The 26,168-nt window shown below is 43.6% G+C and overlaps 1 protein-coding gene across 2 annotated transcripts in view; it reads right to left on the bottom strand.

The window, feature by feature from the left end:
• The window catches only part of GATB (glutamyl-tRNA amidotransferase subunit B), a 73,916-nt gene extending 49,554 nt beyond the window's left edge, over positions 1 to 24,362 (bottom strand). Inside the window, exons 1-2 of one of the 2 annotated variants that reach the window (XM_058666761.1) lie at positions 24,129 to 24,362; positions 21,828 to 21,975 (exon numbers count right to left, since the gene is read on the bottom strand). In XM_058666761.1, coding sequence (XP_058522744.1) covers positions 21,828 to 21,975; positions 24,129 to 24,304 — 324 coding nt within the window. In that variant the 5' untranslated portion in view covers positions 24,305 to 24,362. Of the gene's footprint in view, positions 1 to 21,827; positions 21,979 to 24,128 lie in introns of both variants that reach the window. The other variant, XM_004588171.2, reaches the window with a different exon arrangement.
• Positions 24,363 to 26,168: the final 1,806 nt, after the last annotated feature.

The raw sequence follows: 26,168 nt of genomic DNA, 5'->3' as shown, positions 1-26,168 counted from the left end.
CACTACTTGTACTTGATTTTAGAACGCATTCTTTGCGAGGGGAAGAGGGAGACACCACGGGAGATAGACGGAGAGTGTTCCCATCTGCTGGTTCATGCCCCTAAATACCTACTACAGCCACAGCCAGGTGTCCCACGTGGCTGGGAGGAGCCCAATTACTTGAGCCATCAGCACCATTTGCCACAGCCAGCATTATCCAGAAGCCGAAGTTGGGAGCCGGAAGCAGTTATCAACTTAGGTCCTCTCACATGAGGTACAGGCCAATGTCTGCCCTTGAATTTTTCTTTTTTCTTTTTTTAAGATTTATTTATTTTGGTTGGAAAGGGAGATTGTTACAGAGGGAAGGAGATGCAGAGAAAAAGATCTTCTGTCTGCTGGTTCACTCCCCAAGTGGCCACAATGGCCAGAGCTGGGCCAATCTGAAGCCAGGAGCCAGGAGCCAGGAGCCAGGAGCCTCCTCCGGGTCCCTATGCAGGTGCAGTGTCCCAAGGCTTTGGACCATCCCCTACTGCTTTCCCAGGCCACAAGCAGGGAGCTGGATGGGAAGTGGAGTAGCCGGGACATGAACCAGCGCCCATATGGGATCTAGGCACATGCAAGGCAAGGATTTAGCCACTGAGCCATCACACAGGGCCATGAATTTTTCTTTTGATAAAAGAATAGCTAATCTATAAAACAGGGCCTCTCAAACATTCTTGATCAACAAAAACAAAAACAAAAAATTCATGGATTCCTCTTTCACATTTTGAGAGCCAAAAATTGTGAAACGTTACTAATTTATAAAGGGACATTTGTGACAATCCAACCTAGGTTGAAGTGAACTCCAAGGCGCCAAGAAGTACTTGGAAAGCATCTGCTGAGCAAATTAGCAGAAAAAAGATTCTATAACCTACCTAAGTCAACAAAATACTCTTTAGGATTTTAGTACTTTTACGTGAGATTTCACTAACTACAAATAAATCTATCACCTAGAGCTGACTGCTGGGCTCCATCCTGGGGTGTCTGGGATGTAATTCAAGCTGTGTGTTTCCGGTTTTCCAATCACAGCATTTTTCTTCCCTTTCACTCAGCTATCCTACTCAATGCTATCCTACTCAAAGTCGGTGCAGTGCGAATCAGTTCTTCCTGATAGAACACAGCAGTGACGGGGCAAGACCAGTGTCGTCACTGGTAATCCAGTTGACAATTCCTCTGGAGCACTGCAACAAAGACTACAAGGTCATGTTTTCTGAAAAAGCCGGAATGGCAATTACTCTATGAAACTGATGCTATATGCGACAAATCTGATGATTAGGATATAGCATGGTAAATGCTTTAATTTATGAAGGGAAAGTAATTAAGATTTATTAAGTAAAAATAAGGCAGTAAAATGGGCCTTTATGTTACTGCTAGCCATAAATTTGTCTCAAAGAATGAACTCCCACTGATTCGTATTCCAAGCAAAACCTACCATGCAGATAAATTTTCATTATGGTAGAGAAAATTGTTCCCTCATTTCTTCACCTCCATATCCCTTCTCACCACTGAGCCTTTTTATCATCACCCAAAACAATTACAAAACCTGTGCTGTAATAGCCAAGCTTGCTGAAACTGGCCAGTTCAGATAACTCTTAAATGGAATTCAACCATCAAAAGTACTAGTTTTATACAGACATAAAATATTTGTCAGGACATACTCACATAACTAGTTATGTTCTTTATGTGTACATATGGACATTGCCTAGGGAAAAGGAACAGGTGAATGCTACATTTCTTTTTTCACAAAAGGAAAAAAAAATCAAATGTCCATCACACGGCAAGAATTCTGGTTCCAAAGAAGAGAGCTGGGCCTGGCAGCCTACACGCTCTTCAGTTCTGCCATTCCTCTCTATCCCTGGGCCTGTTGTACAATTCCACCTCTCAGAAACAGTTAGGGTCAAAGGCAAGAACATTTCCTTGAGCCAGTGTCAGAAGCCCACCTGGGATTCCATCCTCCTCCTGGCTCTTCCCACCTGGCATGCTCTGTGCCCACAGTCACAGTCAGATAAGGCAGCCTATGGCAGCTTGGCTTTTGGCACTTGAACAACCTGCTTTTCCATGGGCCATGGCAATACTCAGATCTGAGACCTACCTCCGGGATTAAGGGAAAGAGCGAGCCTTTGGCTCATATGAGCCCTAGAACTGCCTAGGCATAAGCAGCCCTCACATGACAGCCCAGAGGTAGGAGGTGTCACTTTGGGGCTGTAGGCCAACGGTCCAATAGTGACACTGCACATGTGTGGGGTCTCACACTTGGCCAGTTGGCCATGTCCGATAGGAAGGTTACAGACTGGCTGGCAGAAAAGACCAATTGGGTGTGCAGGTTCACTTGGTCTCAATTCCTCTTTTCCACAACATTCTGAACAGCTGTAAATCTGGTATTACTCACTGGTCATTATAAGCTGACCTCTTAATGAAGATTTTCACAAATTTTACAAATTGATGAGCTAGGCAAAATTGCCTAAGAAATACCTAAATCTGAATTGCTGAATTCCATTACCTTACTCACTGTATATATAACCTTTGCAAATTACCCGTTCTTAGGTCTCAGTTTCTTTACCTGTTAAGATCAGTTATTCTGCAGGATCTTTGTAAGTTAGATATCTCAGCACAGGGCAGATATACAGTAATACTAGTTTCAGAGTGGAAATGCTATTAAATGCAAAGTGCCCATCTCCACCATCTCCACTGACTCTTTCAGATGCAGGGATTCTAATGAGAAAAGGGCTGAACAGCTCCACAGATCCATTAGCCTGGATTTATAATCCCAAGCAAGGCACAACAGATGCTGAAATTATGTTGTATGTCAACATAATATTTCCCCCTTAAATGATAACCAACACCTTTTGCGATAATTACTGTGTTATCTCCAGTGGAACACAGACCATGTTTCTCAATGACTCAGAAAGCTTATATTACTTCTTTTCAGTTTTATAGAGATGCAAACATTTCCTGGGTAATACTGCATGTTTGCCTGTGACTGGAAAGATGCTCCCATTCCTAACTGAAAGAAATTAGCTTTTCAGCAGCCGAATAACTACAAATAATTACCACTAATCCAGCAGGTTGTTAGCCCCATCTGAACACTGCCTGCCACACACCGGTGACTTTCCATCTTCTGATGTAGTAGCTACTTTGGAAATTTGATGCAAGTCAGCGGAGAAGATATTTGAAGGGACAGTAGACCTAAGACTCAAGAAAATGAATAACAAAACAACATAAAAGATACCTTCCAGTGCTCTTTTTGAATAAAACATTGCACTGGAGCCAGAATCTTCAACCAAGAAAAAATAGCTCCTACGTCAATTCAATATTTTTTCTGCCTTTGTTTGTAACTTTAAAAATAGCATATTAGCAAGTTTAAGACATACAAATCCACTCAGTTTTGCAATTTCGCCCAAACTGTAACTGGCAGGGCTTTTCTGATCAGTCCCAAAATGAGCTCCTGGCACTTTCTACCTGGCACATTCGACAGAATGACAACATGATTTCAGACCGCTGAAACTCAGACATGATCAGCAGAAAGGTAAAACACTGAAAAGGCCCTAATGATCCAGAATGAGATGCTTCTTTCTTACATAAAGATTAGTGTTGAGTCAAAAGACCTACTGCTGAGAAATGAAAAGAACCGACTTGAGCCAAGCAAACCCTAAACAAGACATACAGCCAGGTAACCGCTGTTCGTGTGGGTGCACTGCAGACCCTGGGACTGTCAAAAGCGAATTCCTAGAGACACAGGGGTTCCAGTTTCATCAATGTCCTGAGAAGTAAGTATTCTGAAGAAATCAATCACGACACATATTTTTAGGAAGAAATGGCTATCTTTAATTTTATGCACCCAACAGGAACATGGCTTCTTGCTAGAGGCTTCCTGGTGGGCCAGGCAATCACGGAGGTTAAAATGATGGGGAAAAAGAAGCCAAGCTTACATATGGAAAAATTCCCCATTTCCTTAATTATGTCTGCCTTATGAACAGATAAATAAGGAAAACAACTGGCTTAGATACTTCAAAATGATTATGTTGTAAAAGGAGAGGAGGAGAGGAGAAAAGAAGGAAATGGGGGGGGTGGGAGTAAAAAGAGAAAAGAAAGAAAATGAAAAAAGAATGGCACTAAAGAAACATGATACCCCTAAACGCCGTGTGTGTGTGTGTGTGTGTGTGTGTGTGTGTGTGTGTGTGTGGTCTTTCACCTGCTCCTGGACTGGAGAAAAAAATGCAGGATGGATGCTACTGAGCCATCTGTGGAAATGTGCACATCAACAGTACCTTAGACAATAGCTGCATCTACACAAATAACCTGCATGGGCCAACTGCACTGTGCTAACGTACGAGAATCATTTTTGTTTGAGCAGTAGTTGCAGATGAGGGGCCATGATGTCTGCAACTTACTCACTAACGGCTCACCCAAAGGGGAGACGGTGCAGATGCAGGATGGTCAGCCGCAGGCAGTCTTTCAGCCTTTCCGTAAGTTTGACTATTTTCAAACAGAAAAAAAATGCCAGGCAGGCAGGAGTAGCTAATTTTCCTACCTGAGAGGATAACGGAATGTTAGCAGCCTCCCACACAAAATTCAAGGAAAATACCAACTACAAAGAGATGAGGGAGCGCCTTAAGCAAACAGGAGCTGATGAACCCAATGGCTGTGGACCTGAGGCTTCCTTCATGGTTGCTAAAAAGCAGCTGTACCTAGGAAAATATTCTATACACCCACCTCTCCACCTAACCTTTCCTATGCCACGGATGCAAGTAAGAGACATGCTGCAAAAGCAATGAAGTCTGATACAGCCCTCTTAGTAGCATGAACAAATCTGCTCACAGGGGAATGCTACATACTGGGTGTATATATGTATACATGTGTATCTACATATATGTATATCATACATACATATACATGTACAATTTCAAGAATAAGGAAGGAAGAATCTATATGTATGTTATATATACATATATAATTTCAAGAATATGGAAGAGTCTTTTTCCTGCTAGGAAAATTACTTTTCTCAGTTACATCCTTTCTAATTGAAATACTTTTTGCTTCTAAAGCTGTAAGTATATCTTGTCTTATTCTGCACTCATGCTTCTGGCCTGTTGCCTCACTACATAAATATCTACACGCATCCTCAACCCACGCTTCTCTGGAAGACAAGTTGCAGAAGGCTCACTGCTCCTCACACTGTTGTGAATCCACACTTTCTTAAGTCATATCAGGAGTGTTAGGAGACCCCCCGTATAATACTTCTGGCCATTGTGAAATGGAAGTGTTCAGGTTTATGTTTTCTTTTTGAAAACTTTTATTTACTTTATTATTTTATGTTATTTATTACTTGTTTGTTTTAATTTTATTAGAAAGGAAAGAGAAAGAGAAAGAAAGAGAAAGAGAAAGAGAAAGGGAGGAAGAGGGAGGGAAGGAGAAAGAGAGGGAGAGAGAGAAATCTTCCACTTGTTTTACTTCCCAAATGGCTGCCAAAGCCAGCACTGTGACAGGAGGAAGCCAAGAAGCCAAGAGCCTAGAAGTCAATGCAAGTGTCCCTCATGGGTGGCTGGGGCTCAAGTACTTGAGCCATCATCTGCTACCTCCAGGTAGCAGGTAACAGGAAGCTGAATCAGAAGTGGAGTAATCAGACTCCAACCAGATACTCCGATGGGGACACAGATATCCCAGGCAGCAACTTAACTGCTGCACCAATTGCTCTTGCATTTATATTTGATTTCAGATTTATTCATTGTTATTGAAAAGGCAGATTTACAGAGAAGGAAAGACAGAAAGATCTGTCTACTGGTTCACTCCCGAAGGGCCGCAATGGCCAGGGCTGAGCTGATCCAGAGCCAGGAGCTAGGAGCTTCTTCCAGGTCTCCCATGTGGGTGCAGGGTCCTAAGGCTTTGGCTATCCTCAACTGTTTTTCCAGGCAACAAGCAGGGAGCTGGAAGGGAAGCAGAGTAGCCAGCACATGAACCAGGGCCCAAATGGGATCTCAGGAGTGCAAGGTGAGGATTTAGCTACTAAGCGATTGTACTGGGCCCCTGTGTTTGTATTTTAATGATGGAAAGTTAGTAACAGAAAACATATGTGTCATTTGAATGTTAATGAAGTGCTTTCTTATAACTTCTCTGCATAGATGTAAAAATGGAAGAGAATAAGAAATAAAGTAAATAAGCTAGCTGGCTGACCATGAGAAGTAAAATAAGTGACTATAGGCATCGTCAAAGTTTACAAAAAGCTTTAAAGGAAACACTCCCTGTTACACACTGCTGGAAATAAACAATTAGCAAATACTGCAGAAGGGAACAGAGCGTGGCGCTTTATGCTTAAGAATAGGGACTAGGCAGTTCTCTCTTCTATTTTTATCTGTGTTTGTGACCTCCTTGTGTCCTTGCTAAATCAGTAAGGCCCTCTTCCTATCACTTGGAGTTGAAACCCCTGATCCTGCTCACTGGGGTGGCTTATGAGTTGGCAAATATCCTTGCAAATCTGAAACACTTTGACAGTCACATATTGCTGCAGTCTGTGTCTCCAAAGCAAGCTGCAGAGCATGACAAAGACCCTTGATTATGCATCCTGTTCCTACACTTGTGAAAGGAGATTCATACATCACAATTTGGAATGGAATGTTGTTAAGGCTCCCGAGAGTACCGATGTATTCTGAGTCTTACCTGTTCTTCCTGCCCCAGCTCCAGTCCATTTGATAAAAGATGTACCCAGTGGAGGAAGCACAAAGACTTGCTTGCAAGAACCCTCAGCCATGAGGGACAGAATGCTCTTCAGAGGAGTGCAGCCTGACTACCTAACCATGCCAGAATCACCAAGCCCACACTTGTCATCTCACATGCCAAGAGCAAAATGACTTGCCCGTTTTGCCAAGATTTTTGAAAGAGCAAAGGAGAAAAATTCTCCAAGATGCTGCTGTGGAGAAGATCGCCAATTCTCTCCTCGACCCCGCCAATACTAAATGTGAAGCTGAAGATACAGAAAGAGCCAACTCAGAAAGTCCTGTGCCTGCTCAGGAACCTCAGAGAGCAGAGAACACTCTTGGAGTGTGGATCAAGAATTCCATGGAACCCACTGCAGCTCCTTCCAGACACAATGGAGACCCTACAGTTGGACTCATGCTTCTCTCTTGGGGAATCCGGGCCACTTCCCCTCACATGTTCTCTGCCTCCACGGCAAGACTTTGCTTTCTACTTCGGCCTCTTGTCCACAAAAGAAGGACATTTCTGACAAGTACTTGGCAAACGGAACCAAGCCTATGTGGGACAGTTCCCCAAAAGGGCTGGGCCTAAGTAGGCTTCTACACACCATCTGGACAGGGCCCAGGTGAGTGCTCTCTGCAGCATGCCCACGGAGATGGCATGCTCCAATGTCCTTCTGCAGACACAGGCTCTTCCTTACAAGTGGAAGGCCTGCACTCTGAGGGAGCCAAGATCAAATTAGGTAGAAAGCACCAGCAACCATTTGGCTCCCCATCAGGCTGTAGTTTTTGATTAAGCCATTACCAGCAATAAAGCTGACACACACCTCTCTATCCAATTCCTACACCGACTTTTCAAGTGACTCTCAGATGACCCCAGAAAAGGAGGCTGTATCTTTAATGACTTCCCACGAACCACAGAATATCTTCGCAGAAAACTCCCCTTTTAAAATTTTATTTTCATTTTTTTAAAGGCAGAGTGACAGAAAGGCAAGAAGATCGGGCAGGGGGAGAGAGGGAGGGAGGGAGGAGGGATGGAGGAAGAAACAGAGACTTCTTCCATTTGTTAGTTCACTCCCCAAATGCCAGCTACAGCTGGGGTCGGGTTAGGCCAAAACCAGGAGCCCGGGACTCACTCCATCCCTGGCTCTCAGGGACTGTCATCTGCTGTTCCCCAGGGCACGCGTTAGCAGGAAGCTGAATCAGAAGCAGAGGAGGGACTTGCACCCAGGAACTCAACATGGAATGCCCACATCCCAAGCATCATCTGAACCTCCTACCAAACACCTGCCCCTGGAAACTCGGCTTTAGTACCTAAAATATCTGTTTGGAAGCCTCCTCAGCATGGCCAACGATGCCATAATGCACAGAAACCCAAGAGCATAGTGGCCATGGCTGGGCACGTATTTTCTATGAGGGAAGGTCCTTCCAGGTTGGCTGTAATTTTTCAAGTTCTGGAACTGTCCGTGGAAGAAAAATGAACGGTACCTGGCTGCATGATTTCAGGCTGCATTTTTATTATAGGCTCCTAGTATAAATCACCAGAACAAAGCCTGCATGTGCTACCTGAATGTCAGAGACGGAAACGGTGCCACTGAACACTGGTTGGCCAATTTTTTTTCCCTAAAAAATACTGCATATTTATATTCATGAAAGACCCCTAAGCTTTCATACTCCTGGGCATCCTTAGCAACATGTCGATATTTTATTTTCTATACATCCTTACCGACCTTTCTAGTATCACAGAATTTTTGATGTAGTTGGATGTAAAATGTATATTAAATACATAAAAGTTCTAGGTAAAGCACTGACTCTTCTAGCAGGTTGTTATTGTGCTATCATATCCAAGTGCATTTTTTGAAAGGAAAACCAATCAATAAGGGCATGTGGAAATGCGAGAAATGCATTTCCTGATCACAATACTGGGAAGGTTTCCTCCTCAGAAATGAGTCTGGGAGTGATGAGTACGCTACTGTAGGCATTCCGTCACTGGAAAGTGAAACACTCCACTGGGTGGGTGAGGTTCTGCAGAGCCAGCAGTAGCTGGGGGGACACCCTGGCAAGCACTCTCAGGGTCCCCAAGGCAGAGGAGTTGGAGGAAATAAAGCAATTTCCTCCCGGACTCTTTCTTCTCACCCATTCCAGCCACCTGCTCCTCTAGATCCCATCATGTTTCCTGAGAAAGGAGATGGCGTCATCATTTCCACACAAATGTTAAGAGACTGAGTCATTAAGAATGAGCCTTTTGGGGGAGAAAATTGATTCTCTTTAAAGGGAACAGGTGAGACCCTTTTAGGAGTAATGTGAAGAGGAGTTGGTCACCTGTTGTGTGTCTGTGACCAGAGGACAGGCATGATGGGGTAGAAAGCAGACAGATGTCAGCCCTAGTTGGTGCGAGGAGGCATAATATATACAAAATACGAAGGCAGGGGAGCAGGTCGGGGGCGAAGATGCCTTTCCTGAGGCACTCCTCCCAGCAGCCGGTCTATCCTCTCTTTTCCTCTGTGAGGCTCCAACCCTAGCAAAGCCTTGGCTTACATTTCAGGCTCAGGAAAAGAAAAAGGTCTTCAGGAGTGGTAGTCTGTTCTTAAGCATGCTTGGGGTCAAGCTGAATACCTCTTTGGTCCTGGAATATACACACATCCCAAACTAAAAGATAAACCTGAAAAACAGCCCCAGCATGGTATGAGAGTTTGGCCACACAGCTAAGGCAGGTGGGTTAGGATACTGCACCCCACCCTGAAGCAGCCAGGTTCAGCATTCAGCTCTGGCTCCTGATTGCACCTTCTTGCTCATGCAGAACCCACGATGCAGTGCTGAAGGCACATTCAGACTGCGTTTCTGTTTCCCAACATGGCCCTGACTCTGGCTCTGGCCACAGTGGACGTCTGGGGAATGAGTCAGCAGATGGGGGCTCACTCACTGTTAAACAAACCAAACACAAACTCTGGTGCAGACCTGGAATAACAGGCAAAAGCAAGGGCAAAAAGTTCTTTGGGAGGACTCATCGTTAACCCAGTTACAGGATTCCCAGTAAGAAAGCCCTGCTCAACCATGCTCTCATAACCCAAAATTACACAGCACACATGAACACTCATGTGCCACTCGCCAGAATCAGCAGAGACAAAAAGCAGTAATAGATCACTCATGAAAGTCAGATAATAGGACTGCTGAACACTGGGTATAAAATAAGTGAAACAAAAATTACTAAGGAAATAACGATTTGACTACATAGAAAAGGAACAAGATACGTTCAAAATGATGAGTGATTTAAAGGAATGCCTATACATGAATACTCTCTGTAAAGAAACCTCAATGGATGTTTAAAGAGTACAGCAGATAAACATATGGCAAGCACTAGAGAACTGGGAGATACTATAGGGGAAATTGTCAAAAGGAAGCAAAGACTAGAAGATCCTAAAACAATTTTCCCTTAGGACCATTATCTGCCTGGTGATATGTGAGGGCACTTAAAAAAAGTAATGGAAAATCAAAAGGTAAGTTCACTTTGATGCAAGAAGTTTTTGAGACGCGTGCATACTACTTCTCGTAATATGAATTTCCCATAAACTTTCTGAAGATCTCTCATATTGACAACTTTCAAAAAATTTGCACCAAAACAAACTCATAATTCCATTTTTCAAAAAACCTTTTTGAAGTACTCACAAATAAAGCTGAGAGCTGTCCGCACTCAGAGCTACAGACAACGAACTGGCAGCCAATCAGGTCACAGCTCCCCTCACCCACTTCTATTCTACTCTTCTCCTTCCCTGCCTTCCTCTCTCACTCACTCACTCTCTCTTAACTCAGTACTCTTCTTTCTCTCTCTTCCTTCCTTCCTTTCTCGCTCGCTTGTGCTCTCCCCTCCTCTTCCATTTAGATCCTAAATTTGGAGGATTTGATAATACAATGTGCATATAACTGTGAACACCTCTGGATACATACAATTATGTGCGCACAAGCTTATAAACATATTCCACATATCTGCTAATGGAATTATTACTATTGTGAGATCTTCATACTTGCAAAATAATGGCCACTTACAAAATCAGACTCCCAGCAACTCTGGCTATAATGGAACATAAGTTGGAAGTTGATCATTAAAGTAGGAGTAAGAGACACGAGCTTGAGCTGAGGCCGACTTAGAGTAACTGTGTGCCTATAGGCAAGTCACAACATCTGTAAAGTAAAAGGACTCAACTGAAGGATGTTTGGGATCTCTTCCTACTTACAGCCTCAAGAAGCTAAACAGCCTCCATAAACAGCTGCCATGCTGCCTGCATATTTTGTTTTGTTAGACAAGTCTCTACTCAGAGCCTCGTTCGTACCTACATCAACACATCTGACTCTCTGGCTTATAGCATATCAGAAATAATAACTGAGAAGTGAAAAATGGAAGGGTATTCTAGTGCCAGATATAAAGATGGTAGCTTAAAAAAAATGAGATTGAGGGGGTAAATGACAGTAAAAATAAGGAAAACAATTTAAATGTGAAACCTAAATAGAAGGGCTATCTTTAGACTTCTACCTACTGTAGGATCAGATAGTTTGACACACCAACAGTGCTTAAAAGCGCCATTTTCATACAATACTGAGCAATAGTGATGCTGCTGATAACTGAGTTACTGAAAAGATTGTCTTGTGTTCCATATACCCAATAAACCTAAAGGCAAGAATGTAAAAACTGCACTTCCGAAACAGTACCATAAACAGGTTATATATATTTCCAAGTATCTGAAACTCTTTGGAGATGGGAGCGGCTTTTTAGAACCTTAAACAAAGAATTCCTTATAAGCAGACATAAAAGGATAGTCCATCAACTGCATGAAATATTTATGGATAGAAAGCAGCAGCTTGGCGAGGAATGCAGGTTGCAGGTGGGAACACGGCATGGCTCGTGGGCAGGGGAAATGGAGGAAGTGGATACGGTTATGAAGGAGGAGGCCTTTCAGAATCCACTGCGAGCTGGAAAGTGACCTGTGGCAGGGAGGGAGTCAAACACTTCTCCACCGAGGGCGGTGAGCTCACTCACACTGCCTGCCAAGGCAGAAGCCATGAGTCATCTGACTGTGGGAGACAGGCAGCGCAGAAGCAGGCCTGGGCCACTGCACATCTGCCAGAGGAGGGGTCATGGGCACATCTCCTGCATGGGAGCAAGCACGCTCAGGGCTCATCCCTCACCCCTGGAACACTCCATCCCATAAAGCAAGACTCAGGAGGGAGTGACTGGCAGAAATAAAGTCTGAGAACACAGCATAATTATAAGTTCTACAGATTACATGAAAGCAAGTCAGTGAAATGGAAAAAAGAATTTTTAATAGAAAACCAACATTTTGTCTTCTTAGTCAAATAGCTAAACATCATCTAAGTGTGAATGGGTACAGATAAATAGATTTGATTATAGAAGTATGCATTTAAACACTTTTTCTCTAACGATGTTTTTGCGACTTTCTACCTTGTTTCCAAATTCTGAGTTAGAAAAAACGTTCATAATTATTTAGAACCAAGGAGCAGGAAATTATTTCAGTTTGACACCCTCCAGGCCTAGTCAAGTGTTTCTAACCGTACTAGGTCCTCCAAAACGAAAGCTATTACTAGCACTGGCTATGTCTGGAGAGCTGGGATATCACAGATTTAATCAGTTTCAAATGAATCTGTCACAAGAAATATGAAAAATTAATCCCAAAGCACCCACATGATCATTTCTTTGGGGAGACAAGAGCCCTTCTAGGGCAATCTGCATTTCCATGTTGCAGAATATGGCTCCTGCACCAAGCACAGTTTTCGCATTGTTTGTCTCTTCCCAGAGGTTGGGCATCACATCGTATTTATCAGTCTATTTATTCCTGTCCTCACTTTCTTCTTGTTAAAAGGACATACTCTTGTGATTTGGAAAAAAAAAAAAAAAGGCAAAAAAAAAACAACCTCCTTAGTAAACTGTAAACAAAGTTTTCATTTTCACTCCATGGTTGCCAGGGCAAGTTCTAAACATTTTTGCCATGGGAAGTCTCAATATCTATTTATTTAAAAAGATTTTTTTTCAGTAAGCTGATCCTGAGCAAAGAGAAGGATGTTCTTACAAACATATGTGCAACGAGGGCTGATGGTCTTATCTTCCATTCTAGAAACCAAAGGCATGCACAGTGGCTCCGGGGTTCTAGGGTACCTACAACTAAGAGCTTTCAGACAAGCCGAACAAGAGCAGAGTCGCACATTTCTGCCTGATTTGACTGTGTTACAGTCTGACTATCAGAGGAAGTGATCTGCCAGGCCACCCTGAGAACTCCTACAGTAGGCAACAGAAGAGACAGCAGGGTCCTCTCCTGGTTCCTCTGCTTTAGGGAGGCGGCATTTCAGATTGCAAAGAGTGAATGTAAGTGTGTGAGGGAGAGAAGGGTGAGGGGAAAACACACACACACACACACACACACACTATGCAGGTTTGCACATGCAGATATTTTAACTTGCTGAGACCTCATCATTATTGGAAACATTTGGCCAATTATGAAACAAACAGACTAGTAATTGCCATAGCATTTTATCAAACTCACATTTTCTTCCCTAATTGCCTCCCCGTTTCACATCCATATACACATTATTACAGGTAGAGAAATCAGAATGACACTGGCAAATAGAAAGTAACTAAGCAACTAGCCTAGGTTCCCGTCTCTAATTCTGCAGGTATATCATTAGTTAATCAACTAAAGGAAACTCTGGCACCTCAGGAGGAGGTTCTGCTGTGTGAATCCTGCTAATGAAAACAAAGTAGGCCATCCACCGGTATAGCTGTAACCCTGCCCACAAGCAGAAAAATGAGCCAACTGACCTTTTCAATCTGAAGACTTATGATGAGATTCCATAAAATTCTAAAACTAAGGGGAAAGGAGAAGATAAAATGCCTGTGGCCCAAAACACTGTTGAGAAGCACAGTCACCAACCTCAGTGGCCCAAGAGACAGACACAGGGAGGAGGAAGGCGTAGGGACAGGGAGGAGTGGACGTATGTTCAGGCACACACATGTTCATTACACCCTTTCATTGCTACATATTCACAGGTGTGTGCACACATCCACACAAGGTCAATCTCCTGGTACCACTGCACTCAGAAGGGTTTAAAGCCACAGGACATCCGGGGAACACAAGAGCCAGACAGAACATCAAGACAGCTAAGGGCATCAACTCTGAAGCCTGGCTCCTGGCTGTGATTCTGGCGTGTCCACCTTTGCTCAGTGATATGCCAGTAACTGCCCCACAGGACTCTGATGAGCTCGACACACATGACACGCAAGGCAGACAAGGCAGTTGGGGCAGTGCCTGCATTCAGGACACACTCATTGATTTCACTGCTATTGTTGTGGTTAGGGTAACGAGCCCAAGAGATGCCAGGTGTGGGCAATCTAAAGCACGTGCAGGGTAAGAGTCCAGGTCCAGGAGCGAGCTAGGATGACACCTGTATAAAGCTGGGAGACAAAAGACTAGAGCCCAAGGCCTGGCACAACAGTCTAGTGGGTAAATCATCGCCTTGATCCCATATGGGTGCTAGTTCTAATCCTGGCAGCTCCACTTCCCATCCAGCTCCCTGCTTGTGGCCTGGGAAAGCAGTAGGGGATGGCCCAAAGCCTTGGGATCCTGCACTCACGTGGCAGACCAAAAGAAGCTCCCAGCTCCTGGTTTCAGATCAATTCAGCTCTCTGCTTGTGGCCACTTAGGGAGTGAACCAGTGGATGAAAGATCTTTCTCTCTGTCTCTCCTTCTTTCTATAAATCTACCTTTCTAATAAAAATAAAATAAATATTCTAAAAAAAAAAAAGACCCTGGCCCCAGCAGAACAGCTTCCCAACTGGAGGAAGTCAATCCCTCAGGTATCAAGTTTGCAAGAGTTTGGAGAAATCTGAGCTCTTGCCTCTGTACCTAGTCTGAGTGTGGGGCTTGATGCACTGAGCTAGGCATTGTGGCAGTCAGGGCAATCAGCCAAGAAGCTGGTTCACTCAATAAAGTACAAGGGGCCTAGGCAGAGGCGACCATCAACTTAGCCCATGCTCCAGTCCACATGTGGAAAACCACACTGAGCGCTGAACAGAGTGACAATAAACCCACAGGAGCACACAGGCTGGCTAAGGCTACCAGCGAGAGGAAACAAATGTCCTACAAAGGATGTCAGACTTCTCATTAGCACTAATAGATGCCTGAGGACAGTATTGTCTTCAAAGTGCTGAGGGGGAAATAAATGTCAACCTGAATTCTCTATTGGGGGCGGAGAGCAAGGGGGGGAGGAGAGGGAGGGGTAGAAGGGGACGGAGAGCAAGGGGGGGAGGAGAGGGAGGGGTAGAAGGTGACGGAGGAACAGACAGAATTGTAGGTCCAGAAGAACCAAGAAATCTCACTCTCAGCAGATCCAGAATGCAAGAGATACTGACACATCAGGAAGGAAACAGCACCCCAAAGAGCGATGTGTAATTCACGGTGCTGACTAGAAAGGAAAGGCATGGCGGATTCCTCAACCTTCCCTACCAACTGGCACCTAGAGATCCCCCTGCCCCAAAGGCAAGAGGGACACATTGTCCCCAACTATCTCTGTCCTCCTGCGCTGGCGACATCCGTCTGCTCTCTTAGGAAGCTTATTCAATCAATACCCCCTCCTTCACCTTTAAGCCTAACTATCACCGGTGTGTATTTTAAAGCACTGATAATGGAAAGCAGCAGTGCTCGCCCCACCCCTTCTGATGCCCAGTCCTCTCCTTGGCAGCTCCCCCTTCACATCTTTGAACTCTCTGATATTTATCTTCCTAGTTTTAAATAGAACACGGTGCCAGGGGATCTTGGGAAAATCCATCACCTCCTGGCCAAGGCTCTTGGCCATGTGCCAAGTGACAATCCTTTCTTAATCTGGCAAAAAGACAGACTTGATAAACTGTCACAGTGACACGGTGTACTTGGTTTGAGCACATGGAGTCACAAGATTTGGCCCATTCCCTTCCCAAGAGATGACCGATACTAGCTACAAGGTGAAAGAAAACCAATTATGAGTCATTTTGCCATATTTTTATCTCTGCTGTAAGAACTTCTTCAGGCTTGCTGCTTTATTATATTTCTATTCAAAAAATAAAATGTGTTCCTGTGTTAAGTGCCCCACTTCCCCAGCGTAATTTGAACAACAAAGTCAGGGAACCATTCCCGTGAAGCAGAGACGCTTGCCACAATTGAGCTTCAGCTACAGGCAAATCTAAAATGTGGATACTTCTCATCTTCCCCAAATCAGAGTAAAACAACAGTTTTGAGGATGTGGAGGCAATCTTTATGGTCACCAGTAGGAAGCTGGAAATCCAATAGAGGTAACATCTCATTACTATTTAACATGATCTTTGGAATTTAACAAATATAAATCTTGCAGGGAAAAAACCATTTTATCTGTCTCTGAGGAGCTCAAAATCTTTTCCTCTTTAACTGATTTTAAAACAGCAAACAAAAACACAGTAACACCCAACCTCCCATGCCTCCTTCAAAAGAAACAAAACGAAGCCAGTGTGCTAACTCAGGGCTTGAAGAGGCCTTTTCTCGGTGGCCAAGAATGTGTTAAAGGCCACAGACTTAGGTTACTTCCTCTTGCTTTATCAATTTAGAATATGACTTTCAATTGGGGTAGATTGTAAATTTGGTTCTTTGATTTCCCAATATTCAAGTGATATCACTTTTTGTTAGATCTGTAGTAGGTGCTTCTATTATTAATACATATATGCATATATATGTATATATATTTCTCTGTTGGGTGATCAGTACACTAAGATTACATTTTCTTTTCTGAACATTTTTTCTTTCCTAATTATATCCGTCATTATTTTTCCCATTTGCTTTATTTTTTTACACTGTACCGATTTCTCACTCTTCTCAAAAGCTCAAGATTATTTGCATAAATTTTTCTCACACAAATATCAGACACATACTATTTCCACCTCATTTCTTTCCCCTAGAATCCTTCATTCTGGAGCCACCCTGGAACTCTTCTCCTATTCCAGAAGGTTCTGGGGGTAAGAGAAGGCAAATTGTTTTAGCCTGCCTGAGAGTTTTAGGATCTTCTCTTTATCCTCATGTTCACTACAGTAAGATACACCTGCAGGTGAGGCCAGTTTGATGTCTTATCTGGGATGGTAGGCCTTCCTTATCTGAACAGGTAAGTCCTTCGGTTCTGTGAAATTACTCTGTTATGTGATAGCTCCCTCATGTTTCTGTTCCTCTCTCTTTCTGGAACTCCTATTAACCAGATATTGCACTTCCAAGATTGAGTCTCCAATTCCATTTTTCTATTGTACAAATCACTGCATATTGGCTTTACTTTCTAGAAGATCTTCTTGAATTTATCTTCAAATTCTGGAGCTTCTTTCAGTGTACAGGTGGGGACAGGGCATCACGATTTTAATTTCTAAGGGATCATTTTTCTTTCTTTTTTAAAGATTTATTTTTATTGAAATATTTACAGAGAGAGAGAGAGACAGAGCTGGTCCACTCCCCAAGTGGCCGCAACGGCTGGAGCTGAACCAATCCAAAGCCAAAAGCCAAGAGCTTCTTCCTGGTCTACCACCCAGATGCAGGATCCAAAGGCTTTGAGCCGTCCTCAACTGCCCTCTCAGGCCACAAGTGGGGAGCTGGATGGGAAGTAGAGCAGCCGGGATTAGAACCGGCACCCATATGGGATCCGGTGCATGCAAGGCTAGGATTTTAGCCACTAAGTTACTGTGCCAGGCCCATTTCTTCATTTCATAGAATTATTACTATGGGGGTGGGCATTGTGGGGCAGCAGGTTAAGTGGCTGTGGGCAATGCCATGACCCCATCTGAGCAGTAGTTTCAGTCTGGGTGCTCCTACTTCCAATCCAGCCCATGAATCCATGGAGGAGATTCAGTGCAGCTCCTGGCTCCTGGCTTCAGCCTAGCCCAGCCCTGGCCATTATGGCCATTTGGGGAGTGAACCAGCCTCTCTGCCTATGTGTTTATGTGTGTGTATGTCTGTAACTCAAATAAATAAATCTTTCGTTTAAACAGGAGTAATCTGTTCTTGTTTCAAGGATGCAGCTACCTTCTCAACTCTCTGAGGCGACTTACAAAAGCTTGTCATTGCTTAAGTATTCTTTTAATCCACACACAGGTCTTTCACAATATACATTCTTGAAGACCCCTTGTATATGTGTCTTCGCCTACATTTCACATTATTTGAATAGAATCCTGAAAAAAATCAGTGGCTTACTAAATACTTTAAACAGTAGTTGGGTGAATAAAGTAGTTAACTCTCAGGGCCAGCGTTGTGGCATAACAGAGCTGTAACATGTGACACTAGCAGCCCAAAACAGCAACTTTTTTTTCCCCCATTTTGTTGTAGGTGTCAGGATTCCATTCTTTTAACAGCAACCGTTGTGTCCCAACTGCTCCACCTCCAATCCAAGTCCCTGCTAAAGGCCAGGGAAAGTAGCAAAAGATGGCCCAAGTGGTTGGCCCAGCCACTCATGTGAAAGACCCAGAAGAAGTTCCTGGATCCTGGATTTGGCCTGGCCAAACTCCAGCCATTGCAGCATCCCAGGGGAGTGAAACGACACATGAAAGATCTCTGTCTTTCCTTTTCTTGACTTTCAAATAAATAAATAAATCTTGAAAAAATAAAAAAAGGCAGCCAACTCTCCATCTCATTGCCTTAAAAGAGTTTTCGCTCTCACTTTTATGCTCACAGTGTTTCCCATTTGGGGAACAAAAGAATATTCTCCTGAATGCTTCATGCTTAATGTTATATTTAACTTGAAAATATGTATCTGAATTTTGTTTTGGTATATGTGATGATTATAAATATCTATTTTTTTTTCTCCAAATAGCTAACTTTCCCAAAACTATAAAATAAATCACCTTGAGGCATTTACCCAGGCAGTTAAGACACCTGTGTCCTATACTGGCAGGACTGGGTGTGATGCCCAGCTGTTGCCTCCAGACTCCTGTGAACACAGATCCTGGACAGCAGCGGTGATGCCTCAAGTAACTGGGCATGTGCCACTCATGGGGGAGACCTGGACAGAACTTCCAGTCTCCAGTTTGGGCATGGCCTGGTCCCAGCTGCTCCAGGCACTGGAGCGGTGAACTGAAGATTTGTGACCTATCTCTACCTCTCAAGTAAATAACTACAACTTTAAAATCTTTCTTTCCCTCTTTCACAGACACATTCCACAATGTCTCCCCCATCTTCCTACCTCCCTGTCCTCCTACATCCATTTCTCAGCAGATTCGTTTTGTTTTTTGGGTTTTGTTTGTTTGCTTGTTTTGCTAGTTTGTTCTTTGGTCACAAGGCAGGGAACCCTTTGGGGAGAAAAGCTAGCCGGCTCCGCTTCATAACTGCTGAATTGACAACACTCGGGAGAGTAATGCATGGGAGGACATGAGAAACAGACATGCTGCCTGGAAAAGAGACAGGAACCCAATCCGAAGCTGAACAGATTACTCAGGAGAACACACGGGGCAGAAGAAGTGAAAGCCATGGAATGGAACATAAAAAACCCAACAGTTCAGTGCTGAGTGAGGCTAGCAGCCATGTGAGCAGGGAGTTAATGGGGAGAGAAGTAGGAGAGGAGGGGACAGGGCAAGCCCTGGGCAGAAACTGCCTAAAGCATCATCAAGAATCACACATACGTCTTGGCTTAACTGATCAAAACCATAGCACACTGCTCTACTCCAGTCCTCAAAGCTGTACTCTTTCCAATTCTTGATTTCTTTACAAGTAGCCCCCAAAGGCAGAGTCAAGATACAGAGCATCATCATACCTCAAACACTCCCACCCTCACCACCGAGAGCTTGAACAAGGGCAGATGTAGATTTACAGATGGATCACAAAGTTTTCAAATGTTTTCAGTGACAGTGTTTTATTCCGGAAGTTTTGGTGTAATTTTGCTTCTATGCTAAAAATAGGACCTTTAAAGACGAACATTTCTGAAAAAAGAGGCAGATCAGCTGTGTTGGGAAAATAACCCATTTAGGCTACTCAACCCTTGAATGATGTAGGTTCTGAAAAGGAAAAACAAATCCCAGCTCATGCAAATCTGTAGGGTCTTTCTCTATCCTTTAATTAATATAAACCCAAATGCCCAAATGTCCCAAGTCCTTATCTCTGCTCTACTGATATGCTTATCTCTGGACTAGCACCACCTTCTTTGCTATGTGACAGGGAGTCTTTCAAAGCATGCTGGCATTTTAGTTCTTTTCAATCACCTTTAATATCTGATCACACGTAGGCACAACTGAAGCAGCTATTTGTAAAAACAAGTACCTATTGCAACTGGATGTTTCTAAATGTGAACCATGTTAAACATCCTGTTAGATATCACACTGCCAGCTGGAAAAGCCCAGAGAGAACTCAGAGCTTACATAGTGTCTTGGTAATGAGCTGCTGCTACATGGGAACAAAAATGTTTTGAACTCAGAAGGAAAAAGGTAGTATGATGAGCTGTCATCCACGTCACCTGTCTGACTAGATGCTATTTTATTTTTATCATAACTGAGTCTACCCAAAAGAGTACTCATGTTTATTAACTGAAAGACTGTCTCTTCTCAAACAATCCCCACAAAACTGCAAACACTCTTAGCTATACACGCCCCACGCCCCACGCCCCACACACAGAGGGAGGGAGGGAGAGAGATCTACACCTGTCTTCTCCCAGAGAAACTCAGCAGCAAATCAAACATGATTCTGGACGGGCGTGATTTGCAAGAATGGGAGTCACGATGACAAAAAGCACGAGAAAGCAAAAAGTTTCAAGACAGAGATTTTCTCCCAAAGTACAGTTCAAAATAAGACCAGTACATGCTCAGAACTAGTACTGGGTGGAAGTTGTGACAGAAGCAGAACTCTCTCCCTGTTAACCTGCAGTGCTCAGATGTCTGAGAGTATGGCATTTACCCCGGAAAACTCCTTGCACATGCCTCTCTCCATCACCAAGCGGACCCAGGCCCCCAGATACAGCAGGAAACGCACACATCCATGTGGATACTATAGACCCTGGATAAACCACAAGCTATTAGCTCAAAGATTTACCCTGTTCCTTCCATCTTTTTATTCAAACTTTAATCAGTTGAGGAAAATACATTCCTAAAATCTGTTGCTCAGTAGATTGGGCTCAATCACTCTTTTAGGATAAATGAAAATAAAAATGTGTCATTAGCTCATTACTTATTGTGGTTGATGCTTTTCTTCATTTGTGATCACTTCTTCACTTGCTAAATTTCAATACTGACATTATTCACCGCGCACTGTAATATCATGGGTTAAATGATGCTTCCTTTTATCAGACTTTCCTTTCATGCATTGGTTTATCTCCTACTTTTTTAAAAAAAGATTCATCTATTTTTATTGGAAAGGCAGATTTACAGAGAAGAAGAAACAGAGAGAAAGACCTTCCACCCATTCGTTTACTCCCTAAAAGGCTGCAATGGCTGCAGCTGAGCTGATGCAAAGCCAGGAGCCTGTTCTAGATCTCCTATAGGTGCTTTGGGCCATCCTCCTCTACTTTCCCAGGCCACCAGGAGGGAGCTGGATGGGAAGTGGAGCAGCCAGGACAAAACCAGTCGCCCATTGGGATCCTGGCGCTTGCAAGTAGAGGATGAACCAATTAAGCCGTCAGGCCTCCCCTCCTACCTGGCATCTTCAAAAAGTAGCTTGACATTACTTTCTTCCAGTAAATCCTCCCTAACTAATAGCTTGTAACTGCCCCTCTTTTACTGAACTAAGTAAAAAGGGTGCTGCCTGTAATCACCACAGGACTCACACTATTTGTAACACACACCTCCTCTACTAATTGTTGAAGCCCACATAAGCAGAAATCTTTGCTCACCTTTATGAGGCAGTTTATACAGAACACGCCTGGATACATAGCAGGCATTCTAGAATATTTGTGAAATGAGTGAATATACATATTTACATAGCTATATTCAAACTAAAAAGATTGGTCTTTCTGAAAAAATTTAGTCATTCCACTTCATGCAAAATTACCAAACAGGTACTGCCTAAGAGTTGTGTCAAGATACTAAAATAAATCTTATCTCGGATCAAAATGCCATAAACATTTCCACTGAAAACAGGGTTAAAGCACAAAGCTTACCGGCAGAGTTCCAGGCAGAGATGCATCAAAAAAAGAGACCAAAGAATTTGGAGGTGCTGCAAAGCGGACTTCTGCCCCCGAGAAAAGTTTAGAATTGGAAGAAATCTGGGCGTGAATTTCCAAGCCGACCACAGCTGCCCAGGCCTGGCTACTAAAGAGGAAGAGATAAAGGTAAAGCAGTAGTTAGCATCCTTCACCAGGTGCCAATTGCTAGTAGTCTAAATCATGAAGGTTAATTGTTCACTTTACTAAAATTTATACCCCTACATTTTTAAAAAATGCCAATTCCTCATGTACTACACACAACGCACATCTGTACTAAATCAAAATTGATTTATAACAGTTTGCACTTGCACTTGGATGTCTGAGAGTACGGTATTCATCCCTGACAGACCCTTGCACATGTGTCTTTTCATCACCACACATACACAGGCCTCCAAACACAGCAGGGAATGGCACACACCTGATGCCTACAACATCTGCAAAATAAACTTTGCTTACAATATGACATTAGATTTGCTTTAAGAACAGGCAGGTGATAGAGAAAAGAACAATTTAGCATCTAGAGTGATTTAGAAATGAGTTATCAGGTGCTAACTGCTTGGCTGATCTCAATGAGAAGCAGCATTTTCTGAATTCACTACACTTCGCCAGCTAATCACGCAGCAAAGTGGTCAGGGTGCTAGTAGTGAAGGAAGGAAGGGAGGGATGGAGGGAAGAATAGGATAGGATAGGATAGGATAGAATAGAATAGAATAGAATAGAATAGAATAGAATAGAATAGAATAGAATAGGAACCAACATTCTCAGACATGTTTTGGATTGATTTTATAACCACGACTTACTGACTTGCAAGCATAATGACCAGAGGGACATTACACATGAAAATTCTGTGCAAAGGAAGACATTAGCCATCAGTAGAGGGCTTGTTTTTGGTTTGTTTCTTCTACAAATCACTTTCTATTCCTGAGATCTAATTTTGGGTTCCTTTGTTTGGTCAGGCCTGATTGCTGTGGAACCTAATAAGCTGTTAAAGCTAGAATATCCCTTCTTATCCAGCCATCCTTCCTGTGCTGGGTCCGTACACAGACTTCTCAAGTTCTCCTAAGCGTACTTATTCCCTAAGAAATCCATGTGTGTTCCTAGCATGCTCTTCCCCCAGGCACCTTTCCATATTATACAGGTCTTTGTTTTACAGGTATTGGGGTATGGCTCAATTATTTCCTTTACATAATTTTATTTTTGATGATGTTTACATAGCTGAGAAGGGTGTGTACCCATATGGACCACTTATTAGAGTGGGTAGGGTTGAGGTATGGGGAAAAGTGGATGAGACAATGGCTTTCATTTGTTTTCTTCCTGTATCTGGTTCAATTATTTCATCATGTGAAATTCTACATCTAAATTATATCAAGTTCAAGTACTTTTTTTTAAAGTTTGAGAGCCCACAAGTGGGAAGAGTTAAACTGAGAACTTTCATCAGAAATTCTGTATTTACTGAAGCATGACTCAAAGTATTTTTGCAATTCCATTACATGGCAGTATATATATAGATACATTCTGCCCATTTACAGGGAGACAATCTAGTTTATGCTAAGAATGGAAATAGAATGCTTCTGGACATTTTCCCTCTGTTCCTCCAACTAGAAAGCAAAAATATGCCAACCAATCTCAAAGAATAAACAAATATTAGAAATGTGCCTTATGTTTCCTTTTATATATATATATAAAAAAAGCTATTTAAATCTTACACAGTGAAGCATTAAACAGCTGTTCAGGGGTTGTCTAGCAAACTAAGCAAAACTGTCTACATAACCAGAGGGAAGACTTCTGTTGACTGCATCATCTTAAGTCTAGACACCCGTCCAACATGAAACGCTTCCAAGGACAGCTGATGTTTATTAAAATACCACAAAAACTCCAGTGTGCGCTACCTGGCGAACACCAGTGCTGACAGTTAAATATTATCCCACATCCAGCCCGCTGCGGGCGTAATGAGTAAGGTGATCACTTCACCCTTCTGTTTACTCAGCCTCCGATTCGAGAAAATGCTTGCTATTTTACACTCGAAAGTTCCCCGAATACTCCGAACCTAAGTCGGAGATTTTACGTGTGGTGGCGGGGCTCACACCGGGTCTGCTTTGTGTTTTCACTTAGGTTTCGGGGCGCCGGATTACAGCTCCGCATACCTTCCCGCCCACCAACACGTCTGAAGCCTGGGCCGTGAGTGGCCTCACCTCTCCTGACTCGTTAGAGCACCTCACACTGAAGTGGGCAATAATGGTATGAAAATAATAATACCCTTTCCCGGGCTTCTGGGCCGTGTGGAGAGACTGCTGAGACACTGAGCTCTGTCCCCTTCTCCAGTTGGACGTGGACTCGGTCGGAACCCCCCTTCGGCGGTGACAACCGCTGGCAAGTAAGGCAGAAGCCCAACGCCTTCCAGGGAAGCGGCACCACAGGATGGGCGACGCCATTGCACCGCTACAGTGCGGATCAGCTGCCTCGGCTTCCCTCTGGCGCGAGGCTCGCTGGGAAATGTAGTTCCGAAAACAGTCTTGAAAACCTTAAAGACTCGGACAGGAACACTACTCCTCCCGACGAGCATTGCGACTGGAAGGCTGCCGGAACTGTGTCGGAGCGGGGAGGAGAGAGGGAAGGAGAAATGGAGAGAAGGGGAGGGTTTCTGGATTGGGAGGTGTGACTCCTCCTAGCGGGTAGTGGGAGAGGCTTTTACCCGAAAGCACGTGTGTGTTTAAGTGCATCTGTGCCTGAACTTGAACTTCGAGAAACCTAGCCGAGATTTTACAGAGGATTTAATCTTGTCAGGGGAAATAACCTTGACATCACCGAGAAGACTTTCCGAACCTCCAAACCCACTCTATCGGCTCTCCCGGACCAATTCCGTGCATGAATGCACCTGTGCTTTACTTGACTTGTCTTCTCTGCCTCAGGCACGACTCCCAGCTACCGGACACAGCAGAGGACAGGCGGTCTTCTAGGGTCACGGAACTTAATTTCTAGCCAGAGGAGACAAAAGAAATGAACAAAAATAAGACCGGTGTAGGTAAAAACTTGTCATCTTTAAGCAGGGTTGTTTGAAGATAGAACTAAATGGAATGTCCATGTGTGTTTTTACTTGTTCAGCTGTTGACCAGCAGACGATACACTCTCTTTTTAAGCAAGAATGTTTGGTAGCAGATGCCAGTTGATTAGTGGGCTTCTTGCACGAACAGTGTTGAAATTCCCTCTGATTTCTTGCTATGAACAGAAACTCCAATACCATTCTCTACAACTACGTTTTAATTCCCCTCTGACCCTGTGACTAGCTGATGCCTATCTTCCATCTCCTCAAGTTCTTTGTCAGTCACCACAGCGTTTGCAGAATACAAAGCAGTCCCTCAAAAAATGCTGGGTGAGAGAAATGGCTACCATTATGGATGCCACAGTAACAGTCCAGACCAGGCAGTTCACGACCAACCTACGACTTCAGAGGAAGCCGTTGCTCATTGATGGCTGTATCTAGGGAAGGCAACGGGACTTAAGGTGGAAATTTAAGGAAAGCTGCCTCAAATGCACAAGGCCACCCTGGATGTCATCTTTGTATTGGGAATAAGAAATAATTTTTGGTGGTGACAAATGACTTAGGTGTGACCTGATTTCTTACATTACGCAAAGAAAAGTAAACCTAAACATAGTCTTGTAAAATGAGGCCTGAGAATAAAAAAGACCCTAGAGACACCTCAAGAGAGGAGCTGGCCACCACATACGTTGTTGACATCTCCTATGGTCTACTTCCTATCGAGTTTCCTGCTGAAGCACACGAGAAAGCAGCAGACGGTCCCTGTGTCTGAGCCCCTGCCATCCCCGCGGAAGACGTGGATGGACCTCAAGCTCCTTGGTTTGGTCTGGATCAGTCTCAGCCATTGCGGCCATTTGGGTAGCAAGTCAGCAGAGGGAAACCTTTCCCTTTCCTCTCTCTTTAACTCTGCCTGTCAAAGAAATAAATAACATTTGGAAAATTAAAAAAAGAAAAAGAAAGGATCCCAAAAAGAAATGCAAAACCAGGATGAAGATCAGGCGATCTTCTTCAAAGGCCAATGCAAGCGCTGGCCAAGAGCGGGACTGGTTAAGATTCAGCAGTGGTGGTACAGATTTCTCTTGAGGATTAATAAGCTGTGAAAAGTTTTCAAAGTCTGTTGAATTCGGTGATGCAGTGTGGAGGACACAGTTGGCACAGGGTGGAGTGGACACCTTTTCGAATAGCCATGTTTAGGAGAGGGATGATGAAAGAGGGTGGTGTTTGAGGAAAAGAGAAATTGACCTATATCAACTAGATTT

Source organism: Ochotona princeps, chromosome 7, assembly GCF_030435755.1.
Source record: "Ochotona princeps isolate mOchPri1 chromosome 7, mOchPri1.hap1, whole genome shotgun sequence".
In the NCBI taxonomy this organism is placed as follows: Eukaryota; Metazoa; Chordata; class Mammalia; order Lagomorpha; family Ochotonidae; genus Ochotona; species Ochotona princeps.
This window is presented reverse-complemented; position numbering and strand designations above follow the sequence as displayed.